This window comes from Symphodus melops, assembly GCF_947650265.1.
Source record: "Symphodus melops genome assembly, chromosome: 10".
NCBI classification, from domain to species: domain Eukaryota; kingdom Metazoa; phylum Chordata; class Actinopteri; order Labriformes; family Labridae; genus Symphodus; species Symphodus melops.
In genome coordinates, this window is record NC_136700.1 from 13389196 (window position 1) to 13412198 (window position 23003).

The window sequence follows — 23003 nt, forward strand, 5'->3', positions numbered from 1 at the left end:
CCCCAATCTCTGCACAAAAGAGGGTACATTACCATGATGGTCGTCACGACTACCGTCCGATTCTCCATGGCTGAACTGTCATTGGATAGAGTACTTTCACTCTGGACCAACACAAGTTTGTCTATGTCGTTCCAGTAGCCAATCTGAAGTAAACAGATGAAGACGAAGCTTAGAAAAAAAACATCCAAGAATAAAAGTATCATCCAATCAATCGATCTTTATGGCGCACTTTGTGCAAAAATTAAACATTAAATGCTGACAATAAAAACAAGACAGACATGACACAAATGCACGTGTGAAATAAGAACAAAAGAAAAGAATTATAAGAAAAATTCAACAGAACCAGCTAACTCGTGCAGACTTCCCAAAGGAACAATACAAGATATTGAGGGATATTACGTTTGAGCCAAGAACTTTCAATAAACACACATTGCTGTCCGAGGAACACTTGAAAAGCAGGAACATGGTGTTATTTCTTTGTTAAAATTGCAACATATTTCTTTTTATTTCCAGTATAGAGAAATTATGACTTCTAACAACCTTCGTTTCGCTATTATAAGGAAGGATTATGTTCAATCTTTCTCCTGTACAGTTATATGTACCCCAGTTTATATGGGAGGTTCTTTCAAATGTAAACTGAGAGAAGCTTTTCATTTATTATTGTCAAAAGATATTTTTACTGCAGTCTGATGGTTAATACTCGCATGAAGGTAATCATGCTGTAAAAGAATGAAGTTGATGACAGTTATTCATCAAGAGGGTAAAAAAAGAAAAATGCAGCAGCAGTCAATGAAAAGAATTGTCCTTCAACAATAACGGAGAGTTCATGTCCTCTAAAAAAGGACACAACCTAGCAATTGCAAAGTAAATAGAATGAGATTTATCTATGTCTACGAAATGATGCAAACGTACCTTGCGTGGTCCGTTGCTCTTCAGTTCAAACACGTCCATGGTGTAGTTGACCCGCCGACCATAGTGATCAAACTGAATGTTCCCTGTCAGGCCTTGGATGCGCACCTGAGTTTAGAGCAACAAATACAGTACTTAGGAAACAATCAAAACAAAACACTACTCAAAGTTATTATTGCTAGTTTTATTTACTAGTTGCTGGAGCCTTTATAAACATCAGATGACAAAGATACCAACCTTTTTTTACTAAAAGCATACTTGTATGTGAGGCTCTTATCTCTGATTGTCCCTCAAAATGTGGAAATATTAGGTTGCATTTTATGGGAAGTGTATAATGACTCTCATTCATAAACTAAATACTAATAATTTTCAACACTTAAATGTCTGCATAGATTTTCTCTGCGACATGTTCTCGTTTTTTCATCCTAGATGTTTTAATGACGCTTCTTGTGCTTGTGTGTCTGTGCGTGCATCTATCTGTGTGAACATCTGTCCGAGCATTTGTCAATCTGTCTGTTCTAAACAACATCGAACTTGTGCCAACCTGTTTCAGAGCGCGCTCCATATCGATTCCTTGGTTCCAGGGAGCAGCTGGATTGGCCAGGCAGTCCCCAGCATTGCCGCGACGACTAATATCAATTTTCTGACGCCGAAGTGTTCGAAAGGCCTCAGCCATTACGAGGACGCCGTCATATGTTAGAGCTGAGGTATACTGCGGAATGAAAGAAAAAAGGAAAGAAAGCAATTAGGTAATTTGAACAAATTTTAAAACTGGGTTTGACAAAAATAAATTATTCTTGGTTTGTACACCGTAACAACAACTTATTGTCTAACCAGCAACTCTAAGGCAGTGGCAAAATAAATTTCCTTAAAATAAGGAAGATGTGAAGAAATAAAGTTTCCACTAAAAATCTAATGAAGCCTGATTTCATTTTCCTGGACATTGCTTATTTCTCAGTTTGTTTTGTTTGATCAGATACAGATAAGGTGTGTAAACCTTTAAACCTGGCTGACTTAAATTAGCTACCACATATCAGTAAGATTAGTCTTTAAAAAGGAACACAGGTATTTCAGTTTAGTCCTTAAATTATTGGAAACAGACGTTGTAATGCAAAAGCTTCAATAAATTCTTCTGAAGTGTTCAATAAACTTCAATTAAAAGCAGGACATGATAAATACAAATAGTGTCTGAATAGTTGCCTTCTGTAAAAATATGCCAAAGTGACAGAGCTACACAAGAAATCAGACTTATTTCTCAAATAGTAACCAATGCAATCCCATTCAACTGTTATACTGTATCAGTCTTATTTTCATATGAGCCAACCTTATACCAACATGTTGGACTGTGCCTTGAGGCATCTCACAGAACTGGTTTTTATTTGACTTCCACCATTAACACTGGTGAATAACCATCAACAGTACAGTAAATGTAACATCAGTGTACATATGCCAGTCTGAGAAAGGCTTATAGTTTTTTAAGTAAAGTCATTGAGCCCTTAAAACAACATTAAAGCAGTGTTAACCATTTTGTAGACAACAACAGCGATTTAGGTTTTCCTTCAGGTTCCAAGGACTTATTAGAGCACTTTCATGTGTTTTTTCTTCTAAAACGGGCAAACACTTTATTTGAGACCTTGAGTAAAGTACAAAACTTTGCAACAGCAAGTGAGAAAAGGAGTAAGAGATTATCTGTCTAAGGAAACTCTTAAAAGTCCTGACAATCTCGACAGATTGTTTGACAAATTAATTATAGGTAGCGCAGCAGGAAACTGCACCGCACACTCGGCTGCAACAAACCCACCCTGCTCACACACAGCGCTACGCAGACTGAGGCAGTCAAACACACAGCAGGCTGCCTTCACATCACCGTGGAGACAAGCAGAGAGATAAAATAGGAGGAAAGAGGGAAGTCAGTAGAGAGACTCTGCCGTATACTCACCACGCCACTGCAGGTAGTTTTTTTTTTTTACTATGACAGCCAGTGATTTAAATCGCAAAAGACGAGTTTTGGGAGGCTGAATAACCATGTCATCCTCCTTTTATCTCTTCTCTCCGAAACTAAAGCCATGCCTTCAGGTGTGCAGCTATGATGGCGATGATAGAACCCAAATCAAGGAGAAATAGTCAACGAAATGGAAGCATAGCCTACAGTTTTCTGTCTCTGTCAGAGGGAAGACAATCTTGGGGACACATACAAAGCAGTAGTGGCTTTTATGAATGTCAGACTGCGGAACCTGTTCAAAGGATCAGTTCAAATCTCTCTAGTTCAGGTCAAGTTGAGGTAAAATTCACCAAATTGGGAAACTTCAGAACTGTCAGGATGTAATGACTAAAAAAATGTACGCAAAACTTAATGTGAGGCCATTTGAGGAGAATGCAAGTATAACACTTACAAAGGAAAGAGCTAGTATGTTTCTAGAAGTTAAAAAGGGTCATATCGACATGGACAGTCCAAGGGGCCTAATAAATGGATGCAGCTCAATAGGTTGATATACAATATTTGCAGTAATTTATACATTTAGAGCAAAAGAAAAAAATATTTTTCTACTTTTAAGGATCTTTTTTAAGGAAGCAGGGTTAATGACTGATAACTGATGTAATTCTTGTTTTGTTTTTTATCAAGTGATGAGAGAAAACAAAAGAAAGACAAGAAAGCAGCCTTAAATCTGTATAGAATAAAATACTTCATTTATAAAGTGAGATCTGCATCAGTGTCATCAAGCATTAATTGAGGAGTATTGACTAAAGCATCCCCTTTGTCTTTGGAATATGTTAACAAAGTAATTTTATACATATCAACATTCATACTCCCATCAAGAACTTAGTAAAAAGTGTGTAAAAAAAATCATGCATAAATCATCCAAGAGGCTGTTACCTGGAAAACATATGTGTGATCCAAAGTATTATGGCAGCATTTGGATGATGTTAATATATTACTTTGCCAGGTCGCTGATCATTTTCATTACATTCCAAGAAAATCTGGAGGCAAAGCAGCTGAGAGTCACTGGTTTAAGAAATTCTGATTAATGGCCAAAAGCAGCAAACTGAAAATTCAGTCTCAAGAGCAGAAGTCCCAATAGTGCTTTTCACGCACACATTAATAGACTAGAGTTCTGTTTGGCCTGAGGCTACAAGCTGGCCCAAAGCTGACTTTTCTTTTTTTTTTTTTGTTACACAGCACCAATTAGCCTAGAGCAATTTGAAGGCATCTGTTGCCACAAGAGATATCTAGTTATGTGTTATTGTGTTAAACAATGAAAATTGTGTTTCCTTGGTAGACAAAGCAGAGGTTAAACTCCAGTGCGAATGTCAATAGTTTTGCTACCTTAATTTTTTCCAACTAAACTTTTCTCATGTTCATGTTTATCTGTCACACGCATTGCACTTTTTTCTCCATTAACACATAAACATTTCTGTGAAAGATAGGGGTCAATTGATGGAGCTGAAATCCTCTAATGAGATTTCATCCGGTCAATCTGAGGACGATGATGAGCCAATTAATTTGGTCCTTGGGTGACAAATGATGCCCCAATAGTGAAGGAAATCGCCTTCAACATACAAATGCAGCCCTGAAAACCTCTGACACACTCTCTGTAGATACTTCCCAATGTCTGTGAGTGTGAAGGCAGAGCAAGGGGACACAAAGCTGCAGTATAATGTATATTTAATAGGTAGGTGGACATATTTCCAGTTAATATATGCACCGATCAAACACAATTGGCTGCAGGTCGGCATGCGGTCAATAGAGGTGTGAGGAGGAGGGAGGAGAAAAGAACACTGATAGAGACAGACAGGGACATGGAGGAGAAGTAGAGAATAAAAAGAGACAAACATATTTAACCGAAAGGGAAATTGGCAGAGAGAAGAAAAAATGTTCAGGAGTGTGAGGAGACAGAAGAATTAAATGGGGTAACGGGACACCTTTATAAGGAATGCAATTGCAGATTTGTTCGCAGAACACGAATTAAAGGAGACATGAGGACTTAAGTTTGGAAAAGGGAGACATCATGGAAGATCATGCAGGTCAGACCATGGAAAAAATAATTTCATCCTAAGAATTGTTCTTATAAAATCTTTGACACATAATAACAGAGTCAGAGAAGACTTTATGTATCAGTCATTGTTTGATTAGGCAATTATCCTCATAAACCCTGAGGTCACACTCAGAACCTGTACCAAATGCACTCTGAATAGGTCAAATGCAGCTAATCATCTTGACAGTGGTTACCTGCATGAATCCGATTAAATTAAGGCACAATTTGCACACAGATGTCCAATGTTTGTGTGTGCACACTGCATAATTTGCATGTTTATGGATACACACATCGGTGTAATGAGGTGTTCCTATAGTGAAGACATCATAAAGTATAAAATTAAAGAAATTGTGCCTTTTGGATTCCTGAATTGAGAAGTCACAGTAAAATAAGGGTTGTTTAAATAAATACTGAAAACTTCAGTTATTTCAAATACATTTTTAAGAAATTGTAGCACTTTAGCCCCTTTGACACATTGAGTCTTCACCTGAAAATGTCTTTCATGTTGATCCACTGAACCAGAATTTAGGTGCTCTTTTTCCTGCCAGCCCAAGAGTCTGCATGACTGGCACACAGCAGATTTTTAAATGCAGCAGGAGATTGTCAAGGCCTCAGATGACGTTGTTGTTAACCATAATTATCACAATCTAATTTTTCTTAAAGCGGCTATATGTAACTTTCAAAAATACCGCATTTCTAGTGACACCAGTCGTTTATTTGTAATAACAAATTCTATCTTAGATTCATTCTCCATCCAGTCCGGCACAACTGTTCTATGTAGGTAGAGCTGTGTGAGAAGGATGACGAGAACACGCATAGAACATCATCTCCTGCAGCGTTTGTGGAAAATTGAACCCAGATTTGTCAAAAAATTTAAAAGTTAACCATTCTCTTACTAATAGGTGATAAAACACAATAAAATTAATATGTAAGAAAGTTACACATAGCCCCTTTAAAATAAATTAAAAAAATTATCAAGCACGATGAAAACACAGCCAAAATTAGCATAGAAGAAAGCACTAAGCCAGCTTGCCAGCTTAAGGCAGGAGAAAACATTGGTGGAAAGATAACAAGAAAGGACAACCAACTTAAGGAGTTTGGAGACATTTTGGATATTCACAGTCCAACAAAAACGGGTAACATGTTCTGTTAGCTGGGCTGAAGACGAGTGCCTAAGCGCCCCAAACCATTGTCAGTGTGGACCGTATTGTATATAATATTAACAGTGTATGATTTGGACCGTAGGCAGCGGGCCAGTAGTGTTACTGGCCAGCAGCTAACTGTCATATCAGCTTTTCCAACTCCGTGCAGTGAGCTTATGATGCTGAAATGTTGATGTTAAATTATCATTTGTCATGTTCTGATGATAAAGAATAATTAAACCATAACTAAGCATCTGGTTTATTCAACTTTTACTCAGGAGCAAAAATCCGCTTTTAAAATTGAAATAATCAATGATTTAACATTTATCGTGATAAATCGATATCGACTCATATGACATTTTTTTTATCGTGATAACATTTTTAGTCACCCAGGCGACTAAACTGAGTTTTACTGCTTTTGACCTTGGACTGATTTTCTCAGTTGTCTATACACCTTTGTTCAATTTAGCTTTCTTAACATAAATACGTCCTTATACATGTTGTGGGACCCCTCCGTCAGGTAGACCACATGGGCTGTTTCCAGACCAGAATGTATCTGACATGCACACTCTCCCCCTAAAATGCACAAATGAAAAAACGGAAAGCCAAGAAAAACGTCAGGACCTAATCGTCTGAAATTTGTCTTGAAATCTTATAAAGTTTTGGAGTTGTTGTGAGTGATACTGTACGGGACAGAATATTGTCATTACCTTAGGTGGGCTTTCAGATCCTGGGTACTCTCTCTGATCCAGTTTGTTCCAGCGCTGCATCAATTTAATAACGATAGCTCTGCTGAAGTCCACAAGCTGGAAACCAGTCACATTGGCTCCGCCGTGCATGAACCTCTCCAGAGATATGTCCTTAAAACCCTGACAGTGGCAGACAATGGTAGGAAGACAGAAAGAAAAGGTCAAAGGAGGCAACAAGTGCTGGAAAACATTCCAAACCGGTCACGGGGAAAAGTCAAATCTGATAACAAAGCCTTCTGATGGATTGTGCGCTGACGAATCACTCTCCACATTCCTCAACAGTTTACCTGATTATTTATAACTATACTTGATATGGAGTGGCTTCCACAGCTGCGAGTGTGACTTCATACAGAGTGACACTTTGTAGTTAAGTGTTGGTGGAGTGTTATCCATTTGGGAACAGGCCAGAGACAGAGGCAGAGCGTGCAACAATGTGAGGGTTATCCTGGGTTGATGGATGCTAATTGCTGGAAGCTCTAAAAGCCTATCTCCCTTGACCTAAGCTCACAAGCCTCTCTTTCACCGTCCCAGAGAGACTTGCATAGGAACAGATTTGGGAATTAACACTAAAACAATAAGAAATGTACAGATATGAGTTTGGGAAGCTACCATGGACCTCTTGAATATGTCCAGATATAAAATTGCTTTCTTCTTAGAGGAAGAATGGAAAATTGGCACTTTAGTAGCATTTAAAAAAAATACATATATATATATATATTATGGTACTGGCAAGCATTTTGTTGTTTCTATTTATAACTTCCAAAAAAGAACAACTTAGGGACAAGTTAAATGTCAGTGCAAGGTTTTGTACATGTCTCATTATGTTGACCTAAAAGATGCAGACATTGATTGTCATGGCTGACTTTTAAAGACCTTATCCCAGACATTTGTTTGAGTGTGTCCGTTTGAATCATAATGTTCTCTGTGGTCTCTCTTGCATATGAAAAATAAACTATTCACAGTAAGACTTCCTAAAGAAGAAACTTACTCTCTGCTCAATATGTCTCAAAATAACCATCTCTACTCAATATGTCTCAAAATAACCACCAAAGTCATTTCCATTCAGATATCTTACCAGATTTGCTATGATGTAATGGTAACCTTTTACATGTTTCCCCACGCTCACAGCCTGAAAAGAAAGAACACAAATACACAAAGAGCAGTGTTACTATATTGTAAGAGTGCAGAGAAAGGGGGTGTGGGGGCTTTGCCTAACAGGAATTCTGGATAACTTTAGCATTTTGCACAAGTAAGTAAATTGTCAGGTGTTTTAAAATGTCAACTGATCGAAGGCAGAAAACTTGTGTTAGAGATATACGGAAATGATCAGTACGTACATTTTATTATTATTTAAGCTTTCCATTCAAGATCAGCTCATAGTGCTTACAGCTTTACTTTGGCCATGACCTCAACTTCTTTTCCACTATGCTTAGCTTTGTGCAAAACTTATCACTGATTATCTGTTTGCTATGTTTGTGAGATTGCACAGCTGATGGTTATGGCATTGTAGCAAAGTCAATATTGTTATCTATTATCAACTTTTTGATATTTTATCTGTACAGAGGGATTAATATACTTGTATTCACGTTTTATAATGTGAGATTTGGATGCACAGGAGTCTTCATGTTGAAGTGGTGCATCCACTTATTAATAAATCACACACAAAACCTCCACAGATCGCAGCTGGTGAGGGCAGACAAACAGAGCAGCCAGTGTCTCAGAGCAGATATGCTGGCTAGTGCCAGCACTGCAGAGCTCACTGTGACGGGAGTTTGTGTGTGTGTGTGTGTGTGTGTGTGTGTGTGTGTGTGTGTGTGTGTGTCTCAGTATCTGAGTAGAGTGTATGTGTGTGTGTACAAACCAAAGAAGCCAATTAGGAAGCTATCCACATGTCTGTCAGGTACACTGATTTTAGTGCATGCTTACTCTGTGTGTGCAGCTCTATGAAATGTGTCGTCAAATAAAGGTATGTCTGTGCGCTTAGAGCTTGCATTATGCACTATGTGGGAGATGAGGTTTGTATTTATATGGGTTTTGTGTGGGTCTGTTAGCGTTGCGTGTCACTGAGTTTGTCAGATGTGAAGACAGATGATCAGATGTGATGACAGGTGGCAGAACCAATGGGATGTTTCTCTGAAACCCAAGTCAAAGGGCACACACGCTCACACTCCATCTCTTTCTCTCTCTCATACTCTCTCTCTCTCTCACACACACACACACACACACACACACACACACACACACACAAACATCTGCGCTACCTGTCAGTGCTCAACCGTGAGGCAAGACAGACAATCTAATGAACTTGGACAACCATAAGGTGTCAGAATGTGTGCCTTCATATATCGTATGTGTTTGTGTCTGTTTGCATATGTGTGTGTGCTCAAAATCTGTGTAAGTGGACAGTGAGGCGCGTTTGCTGCGATCATCCACTGATGTAGCTGCTGGGGAAGTCACATTTCTCACTTCCCTCTATGAACTCCAGGGAAAAGCTCAACTCTTGTTTACTTTCCAGATGTCAAAAATCAGGAGGGAAAATTGTTTTGACAAGCTAGGCAAATCAGACCACAGGCAGACGGACATCTCTTATATTTTTAGAAAATATTCATAAAAAACAGTAATATATGCAGTATCTAGTAATCTATACTCATTCAAATAATAATTGTGCTCATAACTTTACAGAAATAACTGTTTTCCTCTGCAAGGAAGTGTTTTTCCCCCGTCTATTTCAGCACCCCCGGTGGACAGAGCAGAATCTCCAGTACTGATCTTGTCCTGCACATGTGTAAATTTGTATTCTGCAGAAAAATCTCATTCTTCTGTTGTTTTTTAACAGTCAAACTTTCACTTCAATGGGAATTGTTACCTGTTAAACTGTTGAGCAAACAAAGGCTGTTTTGGTAGCATGCTGTTAATTGCCTCTGACACCTCCCCAGCAGTAGCTGTTAAAGGCATTAAAAATAACCACCTGAAAGTAATCAATCTTTGGATGATCTCATTTTTTTAGAGGGGTTGGATTGATTGAAAAACTCATCCCAGGAGCTTTGATTCAGGTTTATTGGGGCAATAAGAAGCCATGGTGGGGTTGTTGAACCTCATTATTAATAGTTAAGGGCTCTTACAGGTCAGCGATGTAAACTTTGCCCTGTCCATAGTAATCTAATTGATTTTAAGGGTGCTGTACATAAAAAATCTTGTGTGGGCTCCACTCAATTAGTATAACAAGATCTTAGCTGTTTCAAGGTCCTTGGCATTCAACATTAGTGTCAGGTATTTTATTTTAACCTTTCAAAGCCCTCTATCTTGAGACTATAGTGTGTCATTATTTGCAGACTAAAATACCAAGATAATACTTTATATTATTAATTTCACTTAATCATAAATTAGTAATGTATTTTTTTCAGGCTGAATACAATGAATTAAATGTCTTGATATTCTTCAGGTATAAAATTGTGGCTTTACACGTCTAATTACTTTGTGGATTTCAATCCCACCGTTGTAACACTGTGTTCTGCATAGTTAGCATTATACTCATGTTACCTGTTCGAGGATGTTTTGTAGTCTCTCAGGCTCCAGGTCAATGACATATTTCCTCTCCTGGCGTCTGTCCAAGTCTTCTAAAAGTCGTCGGTAAGCTGCCTCATTGAAACTCTCAACACAGATGGCGCTCACCTGAGTGAACATACATGCAAAAAACACAGCGCAAGTAGGAATAAGGTCATGCATACAAACAACAAGCAGGACAAGAGGTCTAATAAAATTGGTGTAATTATATGCAAACTCTGTATGCGCATGTTTTTTGGGCCTGTTTCAATTCAACAAGTGTGTGTGTGTTTGTGTTTGTGTGTGTTTGTGTTTGTGTGTGTTTGTGTGTGTTTGTGTGTGTTTGTGTTTGTGTGTGTTTGTGTTTGTGTGTGTTTGTGTGTGTTTGTGTGTGTTTGTGTTTGTTTGTGTTTGTGTTTGTGTGTGTTTGTGTGTGTTTGTGTGTGTGTTTGTGTGATCTGACCTGCCATCCGTTCTGCCCTGCTCTCTCCATAATTGCCTGCAGTATTGCATAACCTACACAAAAGAAAGGAAAGTAGAGAAAGAGAATTAATTTAGTAGTAGGTAGAAGATGCACTTTGGACACAGAGACGTAATAGCCTGCACTGCAGATTTTTACCCTAACCTCTCCCCCAAGTGGTTAACACTCCCACGGCAAGGTGTTTGTTGAGTCTGCCTTCTCACTGCTAGCAAATGGGCATAGTGGCCCAAGCCACCCAGGCCTTCCAGTGAGCGGTATGGTCGAACACAACTCATTTGCATTTAAAGCTATCGACACAGAAACAGCCTGTTTTGAGCAAGGCTGAAATTGAGGGGCTTGCTGAAATATAGGATCATAGTGGATTTCGAGCATTAAACTTGTGAGACCTGTTTTGGGACCTCTGAGACTTATCTAAACATAATGAAAAAGAGGGTATGTGACCTTTAACAGAGAGTTGTTTTCTGGGTCTACATCACTTTACAGGATTCATTAGCCCAACACACTTTACCAAAGCAACACTGATGCATTGTTTTTAAATTTAAAGAAAAAAATAAGCACTCAGCACCTTGGCAGTCATGTCTTGAATGCCACTTTATCAAACAAACCCACAGAGCTGACAAAGACTTCACTGAAAGTTTCACTGAAATTAAACCTACCATTGCCCCTTGTTCAGCTGTGAACTTCAGATTTAAATGTAAGTCACCTGAGAAACACAGTGCCACTTATCAACTTTATAGCATGGAACAAAACACTGCAGTTCTTTTTCTACATCATGATGGAGCACAGTGTTGGACAGGGTTATTGTGCCTCTCTGCGTGACATTAGATGAGTTTCAAAGTTATTATGAAGCGATAGCAGGAGGCGACATTAGTTACAATGAATCACAGAATATATCACAGTGTGTTACATTGAACAGCTTAAGATTGGTCAACAAATCAGGAAAATTACAATAATCACTTGATATTACGAAAACAATGCAGAGAACTGGTGTTTAAGTAAGTATATTTTATCATTAGGATTGTTTAAATCTCTATCACATTGGTTTACAACATAGGGTCTGGGTAAGAATGTAAGTAAGTAAGTAAATAAGTCTTTATCTATATAGCACTTTTATAACACTCAAGTCACAAAGAGCTTCACAATTAACCAATCAAACAAATCATACACCCTTATGGATCCCATAAGGTTCACACCTCAGGGGGTGTGTCTCTGTTTGCTCTAAGGGTTCTCAAAAGTGGTCATATTCTGATTTTACCAATAAAAACTAGTCACATTTACATTGAATACTGAAAGCAATGTATCACTTTTTTTTGTGTGGGGGCACGAGGGGGCTCAGCAGTAGGAAAGCTACAGGGAAAAAAAGCGACATTAATAAACACACGTGCAAAACATAAACATAACAAGCAAACACACAAGCTTCACTGCAACAGTGACAACTTCCACGTGTTTTATTTCTGTACTTTTGCAGAAGCAGTCATTTCTTGTATGAGTTGCAACGAAGACTTCGATAATTACAGTGTGTGTGTGTGTGTGTGTTAGATTTTGTATGTGCGTGTATATTTACCTTGCATACAGTAGAAGGGGAGTATGTTTTTATGTGTGCTTTTCACTTTTTTAGAATCACAATTGTATTTTTCATGCATAATTTAAGCGACAAGCAATGTGTGTGTGTGTGTGTGTGTGTGTGTGTGTGTGTGTTTGTGATTGGATTGTTGCACCTCTCAGATTTATGTAATGCATGCACAGATACACATACTGTAATTCTTTGCATGTCTTATTATGTGTTAGTATGCATTTTTCTCCATGGACATACCTCATTTTAAGTGTGTGTGTGTGCGTGTGTGCGTGTGTGTGTATGCGTGTCGGCAGGCTGTCTGTGTAGCCGACCAGAGCAGAGAGCATAAAACAGATAACAGCGTTACTGCCCATTTTCCGGCACATTACCGTCAGCAGGGCCTGATGGGAGCTCGTAATGAAGGGCCCTGCCTCGGCCAAGTCAAGGGTGAACACGGCCCAAACTCTCACATCTATTCACCGCTTCATTTGCCCCTCCTTCCTTTACCTTCTCTCCTTACTCTCTCTTGCCTTTTATCTCCTCTTGCTTCTTATGTATGCCTGTAGATCCATAGAGACTTGTGATCATGTCTGTACTCTGTTTTTTCCATAATCCCCACCCCTTGCTTCCCTTCACCACCTCCAATCTACCAATTTACCTTCCATTCTTTGCCCTCATCTCCTTGTTTGTCTCCTCCTCTCTTTTTATCCATCCCGTCTCTTTTGCTCTTTTTTCAGCTGCTCCACCAGCTCTACTCACCTCGTCTGTCTCTCCAGCAACCCTTCTTCCCTCCCTCTTTCTCCCTCTGCTACTCAGAAAACCTGCACCAGAGTAATGCTACTCATAAAATCGTACTCATTCACTTAGACTGTGCTGCTCACTGAATCCCAAACATGCTTCTACACCAGGGGTCCTCCAATGAAAATTCAACAGGGTCTGGCTGAAGAAAATCACCTCAAGTGAAAGTCTGGATCATGATAATATCAAACTTGTAATCTGACTCAGTGCCATGTATTTTAAAGGAGCCGAGTAGTTGTATTATTGTATGTAGGTATTAACACCTTTGTGTCAAATCAAATGAAGAAAGTTAGAGTCAGTGCAGTGCAATCATTATTATGAACAGGAAGGTACTATGATAACAAAATAATAATAATAATAAAATAATAATACCCCTTAAAAAATTATTATAATAAATATTTACTTTTCAAGTAAAAGCTCTTGTGTGTATTAAAATAAAAAGGCTTAATTTTGGAAAAATAAAAAATAAAAAAGGGGAAGTTTGATTTTTAATTTAATGATAAACAATCTTAAAATTAAATATGAAAAAGTGAACAGCTTTAACAACTGCTTATCGTTCCCTCTTATATTCTGTACCACTCTCACACTTTCTCTCGTGTAGTGAGAGAAATAAGCTTCAGCTTACCCTGTCAAGGCGTAATTTGAGTCAGGCTATTTTTGTATCAGTGAAAGGATTTTTGTGTTGACCCCAAACCAAAGAAAGTTGTTGGTCAGTGTTCTGATGGATTGGTCATTCTGTACATCCTAAGTTCATTTTCTGTGTCCTCAGATCAGATGTGAGTTGGTTTGATTGCTCAAATGTTGTGTGTCTTGAGTCTGAATGATGTTTGACATGGTTTAAAAGCTCTTTGTTCTCTGTCTTCTATTCACAAACTCACTCTGCTTTTGAGCTTGTGAGCCTGCCCACTGAATCCTCTGTGAGCCATTTATCAGAGCACATACCCTTCATCCATTAGCCTGTGACAAGCAGCAACCTTTGGTGTTGAAAAGTGAAGCAAATACATAAAGTAAGTGCAAAAACCTGCAGTTCATGAGTGTTCTCTTGAGGCTGGCTGTAGAAGCCTCTAAGTCACATACATGTATATACATGAAACAGGAATTCTTGTCTGAAGAGCTAATGTCTTTGACAGCATACACTGTACATCATCATCCATGGTTATTTAATGACAGCTCAGGCACGTCATAGGTGTCTCTAAGGAGCCTTAAGACCGGCCCCAACTTCAGCTTGTTGCATGTCGTTAAGTTGAAAGAAAATTGGTTTGAGACAAAATTTCCAATATGGAAACTGCCAAACCCCTTCATTGACCAATGAGTGGTGTCACTCAGGTTATCCATGTTCATTTACAGCCTATGGTCTGTGACCTCCCTGGCGACTGAAGCAGACCTGAGTCGGGATAGGACTGCATCTTGGTACAATGCCTGAGTCCAAACAGCCATAACCAAATTTGGTGATTTCCTTTTTATGTATAAAGTACCATTGGCAGGGGACTTTGTGTCATAGTTTGGCCAATGTGTCTCTCCCTGTGGCAGGGAATTAGTGTGTGTGTTTGGTAGGCACAGAAGAGAGAGAGCGAGATACTGTGCCGAGCATTCCCATGATAGTGGTCATGGGACTAAAGGTATCAGCTGTGCCTCCACTTACTTTCGTGCACTCCGTGTAGGGACAGTTCAATTAAAGGCAGGTGAATGCTGCCAGAGTTGATGCCAAATCCTTATTGAAAAGTGTCAAATTAGCTCCCGTATCAACAGCTGTATCTATTCACCAGAAAGTGTCGATGCAGCAGCACAACTTTTCCTCCAGTAAAAACAAGGCTCTGGGAGTTACACTAAAGCCAAATATTCTGCAGAGGAGAAACTTCAAAAAGATAATTATGACTTGCTGATATAATAATATTGTTCTCAGCATGCCATTACAAACTTAACCCAAATTAACAGATAATTATTCAGGGAAAACTTGTTTGGAAGTAGACACAATTTTTTTCTAATCACCCATAACAGAGTTTTTTATTCTAAGCCGTAATAAAGATGGCAGAGAGATGTTGTTATCACCGTACAGTTAGTTAATTTTCGGCTATTCAAGGACAGAATTCTGCTCAAGCTACAGTCTTTTGGTAAAACTAGGTACTTACGAGGGTTATTGCTGTCACTAAAAAAGTTGAAATGAAAACACTCCAGTCGCACAGTTTCCTCTCTTGCACCGTGGAGTTTTTATGACTTCTTTTTAAGTACTGTTGGGTTATAAAGACTTCTTGGTTATAAGGAAATCCTTTTTCAAACCCCTATATAATCATTTGTGGGTTAAGCTACACACAATATGTATTTCAATCCAAAACCCCAGCTCTTCACACACCTTGTTAACCCATGTGTCACAGTGTAATTACCTCTGTCTGTGTCATAGAGGAAGACAAATCGGTTCCAGTCATAGTGGTCCAGCAGCGAGAGTAGAGCCCCTCTGATGGACGGCCGCAGCTGCAGGGTGAACTGGCCTTCTCCTTCTGTGGGGAAGCTGGGCGTCACAAGGCTGATGTGCAGGGCCCCACAGAATGACGTCAGCGTGTTCACAGAGCGCTTGTCGTAAAGGCCGAAGATGGCAAAGACGCCCCTGGAATACTGGGAACAGACTGATGGCACAGAGGGAGGGAAGGAGGATCCAGGTGGAAGAAGGGGGGGGGGGGGGGGGGGGGGGGGGACAAATGTAAATATAGTGAAAAATGTAGAAAACATAAAACAAAATACATTAAGTGACACTGTTTTTGAAAGCTTAGCATTGATTTGACAAATTACCTAATTAATTGACACATTGGAATCTGGCTAAATATGTCAACTATTTTAATGAGCAATAGCATCAGCTTGTGTCAAGGATACCTTTTCACTCCAAATTAGACCCGAATCAGTGCCTTGAGTGGTATGTCAGCATCCATACATCTTGAAACTGCACGACTAATCAGTTTAACAGAAGTCTTCAAAAGAGTCCTCTGACAAAAAGTATCATGTCCCAGGAGACCTATCGTGTTGGATGCTTATACTGTGGGTCTCTGTAAATGCTATGTGTAATTAGAGAACTTTTTGTTGTGATTCCCTATATACAAAAAAAAAACAAGTTGAGTGAAAAGAAAAGCCCTTCTCCGTCACTTCAAGCAGATGTTATTTCAAAATGAAAGCCCACACATTTACATATGAATGGGTGGAAATCACACTGCACTGTCGGCCTCTGGCAAGCATTTTTCAGATTTTCAGACAGGCACTAAATCATTCCCAAGAGGCAAAAACTAGCACGGCTGCTTTTACACTTGTTAAGGAAATTTCATCCACATATTCCCACCTGCTTTAAGCTTAACATTCTTAAGATCCATCTATCCTCACTTACTCTCACACACAGAAAATGATACCAAACCCTTGACCGAGCCGCGAGCTCACTTCAAATGTGAAGTCATTTTCCACTACAACACTGCACCTCAGTCTTCAAACAACCCAAAGCTTTCAACCATGACAGAGAGCAGAGTGAAAGCCACAGACGTCCTTCGCTATCTCGCTTCCATAAAAATCTCTCCTCCGCCTCAGTTCGTCGTTCATCCGCGCCGCTTGACCAAAACAGATTTTGAACACACAAAAAATCTCTTGGGTGTGTGAAACGGAAAGTGCAGCAGACTTTGACAAATCAACCGAAAAGTGCACACAAACCCTTCCAAGGATTCCATGAGTGAGGAAACCAAAAGTGTGTGTCAACCATTTTCAGCTGTTTCTCTTTGTCTACCCTTTCTCCTCTGTCATTCTCTTATTTCTATTTTTCTTCTTCCCATTTAGCCCCATTCATCCTTTCAGCTCGATTCTTCTAGGCAGGGTGTTTTAAGGTGGATCTCCATCCTGCGTCATTATTCACTCTCCAGCCTGTAATATACGTCACACTGGAGTAAACAGGGGAGCGGGGACTGCAGACTTTGCTTTTGGCAACAACCGACCATCACCTTTTAACCTTTTCCCTTCTTTTCCCTCCCTTCATCTCCTTTTGCATCACTTCAAACCTTCTCCCTCTCTTCTGTTTGCAGAACAGACACTGCATCCATCCTTTTTCTTCCACTCTCCTTCATCTCATCCTTTTCGACAGCCTCCTCTTTCTGTTCCTCCCTCCCTCTCTCCTCCTGGGATTCAGAGTAATTCCATTATCAGCTATAAGCCTCAGTAGGGGTAAACACTGAGGGAGATGCAGCTTTGGTTCTTCGGCTTGTGGCAATTAAACAAAGCCGAGGCCTCTGCACCCGAGAGGTGATAAGGCAGGGATTTAGCCTCTGATTATGACAGCGCTTAAATGTCTTCAATTCAAAGAACTAGCATACTACATACTTAGCATGCGTCATTCAGAAGACGCTGAGTCATGTTGTCCTCAAAGTCAGCAAACTTGGTGTCTTCAAAAAATAATATTTTCCAAGGATTTCCAGGTTTTATTTGATGACTTGGAGCACATTGCAAGAAGGATGTGGGTGTTTAACTTTTGAATGACACGTGCTGTGTTTTAACCAGGATCAGTCTAAAACCTGGGATGCTAACAATGTTGGTGCAGAATCCTTTAAGCAGACATCACAATAAAGCACTCAGGAGACAAGAGTAGATGTCCATCTAAAGATAAAATAGTATCAAAATGACAAGGATTGAAACAAAATGCAAACAGAGATGGTTTGCTAAAATATGTTGTATTGATAGAAACATGAAGTGAAATGCTTTCTCTCTGTTTAGTCATGCTCGTTGTGTATTCAATTGCAAAATGGCTCATTTTGGAGAAAAATAATGTGCTCACACTGTGTAAGGACAAACTAGAAAAAAAAATACAATTGGATTTCTTTGACAGCAGAGGCATTGCAAATTCTATTACTGTTGCAAAAACAAGGGGGCGTTTTCTGGGATCAGCGGTTTTTGGGAAGAGAGCAAAGCGGCAGATAGATAAAGAAAATGTTACACATGTGAACTGACGTACTGGGTAACAGAGTTGAGTGCTGCTCCCAAGCCAACTGATGCATCTTTTTAGAAACTTGACATGAGTACTGGCCTAGATGCAGTCTGTGACATTACTATATGAAAGTTTTATTTGACACCCAGCTCCTGGGTCTCCATCAAAACTCAAAGAAATATTGATAGCCTTAATCCCAAAACATTCTATTTTTAACAATACCAAGTTATCTGCAGCCATAGTCAGACAGGCCCAGAGCATATAACAAAAAAATATCTTATTCTCAGTCTCATGCTTCATTCATCCACATTATTTTCTCTCCTATCTTTCAACTCTTCCCTTCCTTATGGCCTTGTTTTCTATCTTAGCCGTCTGATCCTTTGCCTCCTAGTTCTCGATGTATGTATTTTCATGTATTTTCAGATAGGCTTGTTTCTTTGCAACCCCGTCCAACATCAGCTCCACCTCCACTACCCCCACCTCGCCGCAGGGTTGGAATGTGCCAGACAGTGGCATTATTGTAATAAAATGTGTGCTAAGTTTGCTCCATAAAGCTTTAATGAGAGGAAGGGACCAGCAGCACTGTGCATCATCACCACAGTATAAGCATCCAACACGATAGGTCTCCTGGGACATCATCTGCCTGCACCTCCGATGTCTCCCCCTCATCTCCATATGTTCGATTTTTTGTGTGTATACAACCCTGTCTTTTTCAGGTTCCTAATTGCTCACTCTGTCTGTCAAACCTTTTCTCATCCCCAGTGCAGACTTCTACATAAACCTCTTTTAAAACTTGTTTCTCTTATCTACATTTCTCCATACTGTAGCCCTAGCATGTGTGCATCTTCCTCTCCAGCTTCCCCTGCCTCTGTCTGATTCATTTCTCTCTGTGCCTTTCCATCATGTGAATCCTCTGAACATCACTTTAATTCTTGTTGCTCAAATTCAAATGTACTCATTTGCATAACACGGGAGAGAATGTATTGCTTAAGCAGCACAATACTTCACTAACATGTGAGCTCTCTTTGCATCTTTAGTTGTTTTCTATGTCTCTACCCTCTCTCGTATCTGTCCCCCCTCTCATATTTTTTCTTATTTTATTTTACACCTCTCAGCACAGTGCTTATGTCTCTGGGCAGGCTGCTTGTTTGTGTTTCATATGACAGCAAGAACAGATGCTCACAGATAAACCTGCTGCTGATTTCCCTGTCACCTATGCAAGTGTGTGTTGCTTTTTATTTTTTGTCCTGTGGTGCACAGCACAAAAATAAAAAGCAACACACACTTGCATAGACACGGTCACCCATTTTTTAAACGCATAAAAGCAAGAGCGATATCCTCAAACACATACATTCAGCCTTACAAACTCCTGCCCCAAATCTGTGTGTGCTTCTCACCCATTAGTCTGAATAACAACCATCTACCGCTGCAGAGACATTGTACAAACTGCAAAGACACCCTGAGCTCATATAATCTGCAGCCAAAGGCCAAATATAATGGAAATACCTGAATAAATTAGCTTTATGAGCTACAAAAGCCATACATTTTTTGTCCTCCTGGCATTGCCCCTGGTTACCTACAGTGTGGCACACAGAAACCTGGAGGGTGAAGGAAGGTAAATGCCAATCGTAGTCTTCATTAGCTATATAATTACAAGAAGAATCAACCACCCAAAGCTTTACACTGACATTCAAGAAATGTGTGCCAGTATGCTCAAGAGGAGTGAACTTTGGTTTTCATTCTGTTACAGAACCACATGAGGTTTTCAGGGAAAAGCAAAGGTCTGAAGCATCCTGCAACAAGAAGAATGGTGTTTCTTCAGTGACTGAAACTGTAGGCTAACACAGTCCGACACAACTAGTTCAAAGTGTGAATTAAATTAACACTTCTTGTCAGTTATAAATACTGAAAAAAGGGTAAGTATGCAGTATGGAAAAGGATGGGTTTTCTGTTGCTGTAAATGTGGTTTTAAAAGACTAAAGCGGGACAGAAAGGATTATAGTTATGAGCTTTCCAAACTAGTACAATCAGCTGAAAAAATCTCCAACAAAGGAGGCATTTCAATGCCGAATTGTACTATCATGTTTCTAACTAAAGAAATATATGATAAATTGTTGAATCAGTAACCACAAGTAAGGATTTAATGTCAAATGTAACACTTTTACGGTCCCAAGCATTGATGGTACAAGCTTCACTTCATTCGATTCAGGGTTGGCACAAGGTTTGTATTGTATTGTAACAGCCAGCACCAACATCATCAATATTGTATACACTTCATGCACATTTCTCAGACATTTTCACTGTATATGATATCTTGAGAATAGTTGCTTAACACTCTCATTCTGTCCTTACAATGAGTTTCTTTAAGCCGTTTTCTTCAAGCAAAACCCTGAATTTTAAGAAAAACTATTTATCAAAATAGAGGCCTCATTAATAGTTTCCAGCTGCACTATAGTTAACTTTAGCTCAATTTGACACTTTATGTGCAGCAAAACAACAACCATTTTGTTTTGTTTTGGCAGTGTTTAGCCTTAGCCAACAAAAATACAATGAAATATGTTAACTGGTCAATCTGACGATGTTGTTGTCCAGAGGTAGCGGGCGCAGTGAATTCAAAGTATTTAAAGCTGTTTTAGAGGATGGATTCAGACCAGAAAGCTTTAGCTGATCTGGGTTAAGACCCTGAAATACTGAAATTATCCCTAATTAAACCAGCTGCGAGTAGTTTTTAACATGTTGTGAAACTGACCAGATAAAGGAGGGGTTATTTCCATACAGTTCTCATTGTTTGGCTGTGAAAGCTACCACGGGAAGTGTTTTCATTTGGTATTTCCAGGAAAGGTTTCACAGTGAGCAATACTTAAGCCAGCCTATAGCAGCAAAAATATCAAATGCACTGTATCTGTTGACAGGGTTTGTCAAAATTGGCAGCTCCCCACATTTATATTGCAGTGTGCAGGAGATCCATCTTCCTCTGTATCACTATCTTTTCATAAAGTCACTTAAAGGAGCAATCTGTAACTCTGACCCACGGACAGCCATTTTACGGACACTGAAGCTTCAGTGTCAGTGTTTAGCCAGCTCTGCATCTGTCCTGGAACCTTTCTGCATTCTAACCCCTCTCCATAGTTCTTTTCAAAAACGTCTCCAATAATGATCCCAGTTTCACCAAGTTTCTGGTTGCAAAGCTCATTAGAAAAATGCAGAGGCCTTTTAGGTTGGGTCAGTGATATCTGAACACGTTCGATTGCCCACTTCCATCACTGCAACACCTGTCTTTTAGCAGTGATAACTGCCTTAAACAGCCTTGTGGGGGTGCCTTAAAAACCTTCCTTCTCAGGTAAAAATAAATATAGACTGTTACAGACCAGAAACAAAACTTAGAAAGAGGACATACTAGATGTTGCATTGTTCACAGAGAAGCCAGTACTTCAACATAGGACGTTTCATTGATATCTAATGATATAGTAGGTCATTTTATGATCTAATCTTACATAATGCTCCTGAGATTTGTGGAGATCTTTGTGTCTTAATGGCATACTCACAGGGTGGATGGTGCTTACGTTCTTGGTAACACTGTCTTTTTTCTAAAGTTCACCAGTAAAGTAGACCTGTTACAATAGTCATTTATGTACAATATACAATGCTGTTCAATATTGTACAATACAATAAAAACATGACTCACAAAGATTACAACATTTTGATCAAACATGATATACAACGTATGTATGGTGTTCGAGGTTGATTCTTATCAATGCACACTTAAAAATGGTTTTGAACAGAGATGACTGGATACTGTGAGGGACCCAGCAGAACATCATAAGTGATGTCAAACTATGGCTGCATCCAAGTAGAAATGCAAATGTGAATACACTGAATAAATATTTTTACATTGACAAAAGCATTGCATAGACCAAATATTGGGGGTTATTATTAAGACAGCAGAAAAAGTCTGGTGATCAATAGTATCTGGCAGAGAGCACAGTCACTGTATGGATTTCATATTTGTTCCACCTCACTACAAAACAGATTACCGAACAATGGGGCAACTTCTCAGGGGGACACTGGGGCACCTGATGAGGTTTGGGAAAACAAAAAAAAATCTTCATGAAATGGAATATACTGTATCTCTATGTATTTAGAGGTAAAACACCCATTCAAATGATGTTTTAAGAAATGCTCATTTAAAAAAAGGTGAGATTATATCTTCATAAGTCTTATCCATAAAAAAACTTATTTTTATTTAAATTGAAAAAGTGTAATATAACCCTAGCCCTAACCCTTTATTTTACCAGGACAAAAATGTAATGCATTTATGAGTATAATTCTTTTAACATGACAAATTAAAAGCCAAAGGATTAATATTCTGCTAGAATGAATGCTCTTTTTTTTAAGACATGGGCTGAAATAAAAAGCTTTAAAAGGGGTGACCAACTGTTCTAAAGCCCCATCAAGAGCTATTTATGACTTAAAGATAAGGAGATTACTCAGTATTATTTCTCAGTGACTTAATTAAAATTTGTAGAAAAGCAAACCATTTTGGTTAAATAAGTTCATTTCTAAAATATGACAGCAAGCCATGTAAAAAGAAGTTATAACTGACAGCAGGCCTTAAGGCGCTCATCTGCAGCTTTATAAAGAGAGGAGAAAAGATAAAGCTCTGCAATCAATAGTCAGGCAGGGGACTTGTGCCACCTTATGGATTTCATATCTGATCCTCTGCACTGGAACATAGTTTACAAGATAACTGAGCCACGCTAAAGCTTCATAAACAGGCGGGTGATTATTGAGAGTGATAGTGTATTGTGCACCGCACTGAATCTGTGTGGGCCTGCTTCTCCGTGCTTGTG

At 39.2% G+C, this 23003-nt stretch overlaps 1 protein-coding gene across 6 annotated transcripts in view; it reads right to left on the reverse strand.

The window, feature by feature from the left end:
- The window catches only part of gria4a (glutamate receptor, ionotropic, AMPA 4a), a 106282-nt gene that overhangs the window by 44927 nt on the left and 38352 nt on the right, over positions 1-23003 (reverse strand). For all 6 annotated transcript variants that reach the window (XM_079353983.1, XM_079353982.1, XM_079353985.1 and 3 more), the window contains exons 3-10: positions 15593-15832; positions 10841-10893; positions 10375-10506; positions 7910-7963; positions 6796-6954; positions 1454-1621; positions 913-1017; positions 33-143 (exon numbers count right to left, since the gene is read on the reverse strand). In XM_079353983.1, the coding sequence (XP_079210109.1) occupies positions 33-143; positions 913-1017; positions 1454-1621; positions 6796-6954; positions 7910-7963; positions 10375-10506; positions 10841-10893; positions 15593-15832 (1022 nt within the window). The remainder of the gene's footprint in view (positions 1-32; positions 144-912; positions 1018-1453; positions 1622-6795; positions 6955-7909; positions 7964-10374; positions 10507-10840; positions 10894-15592; positions 15833-23003) is intronic.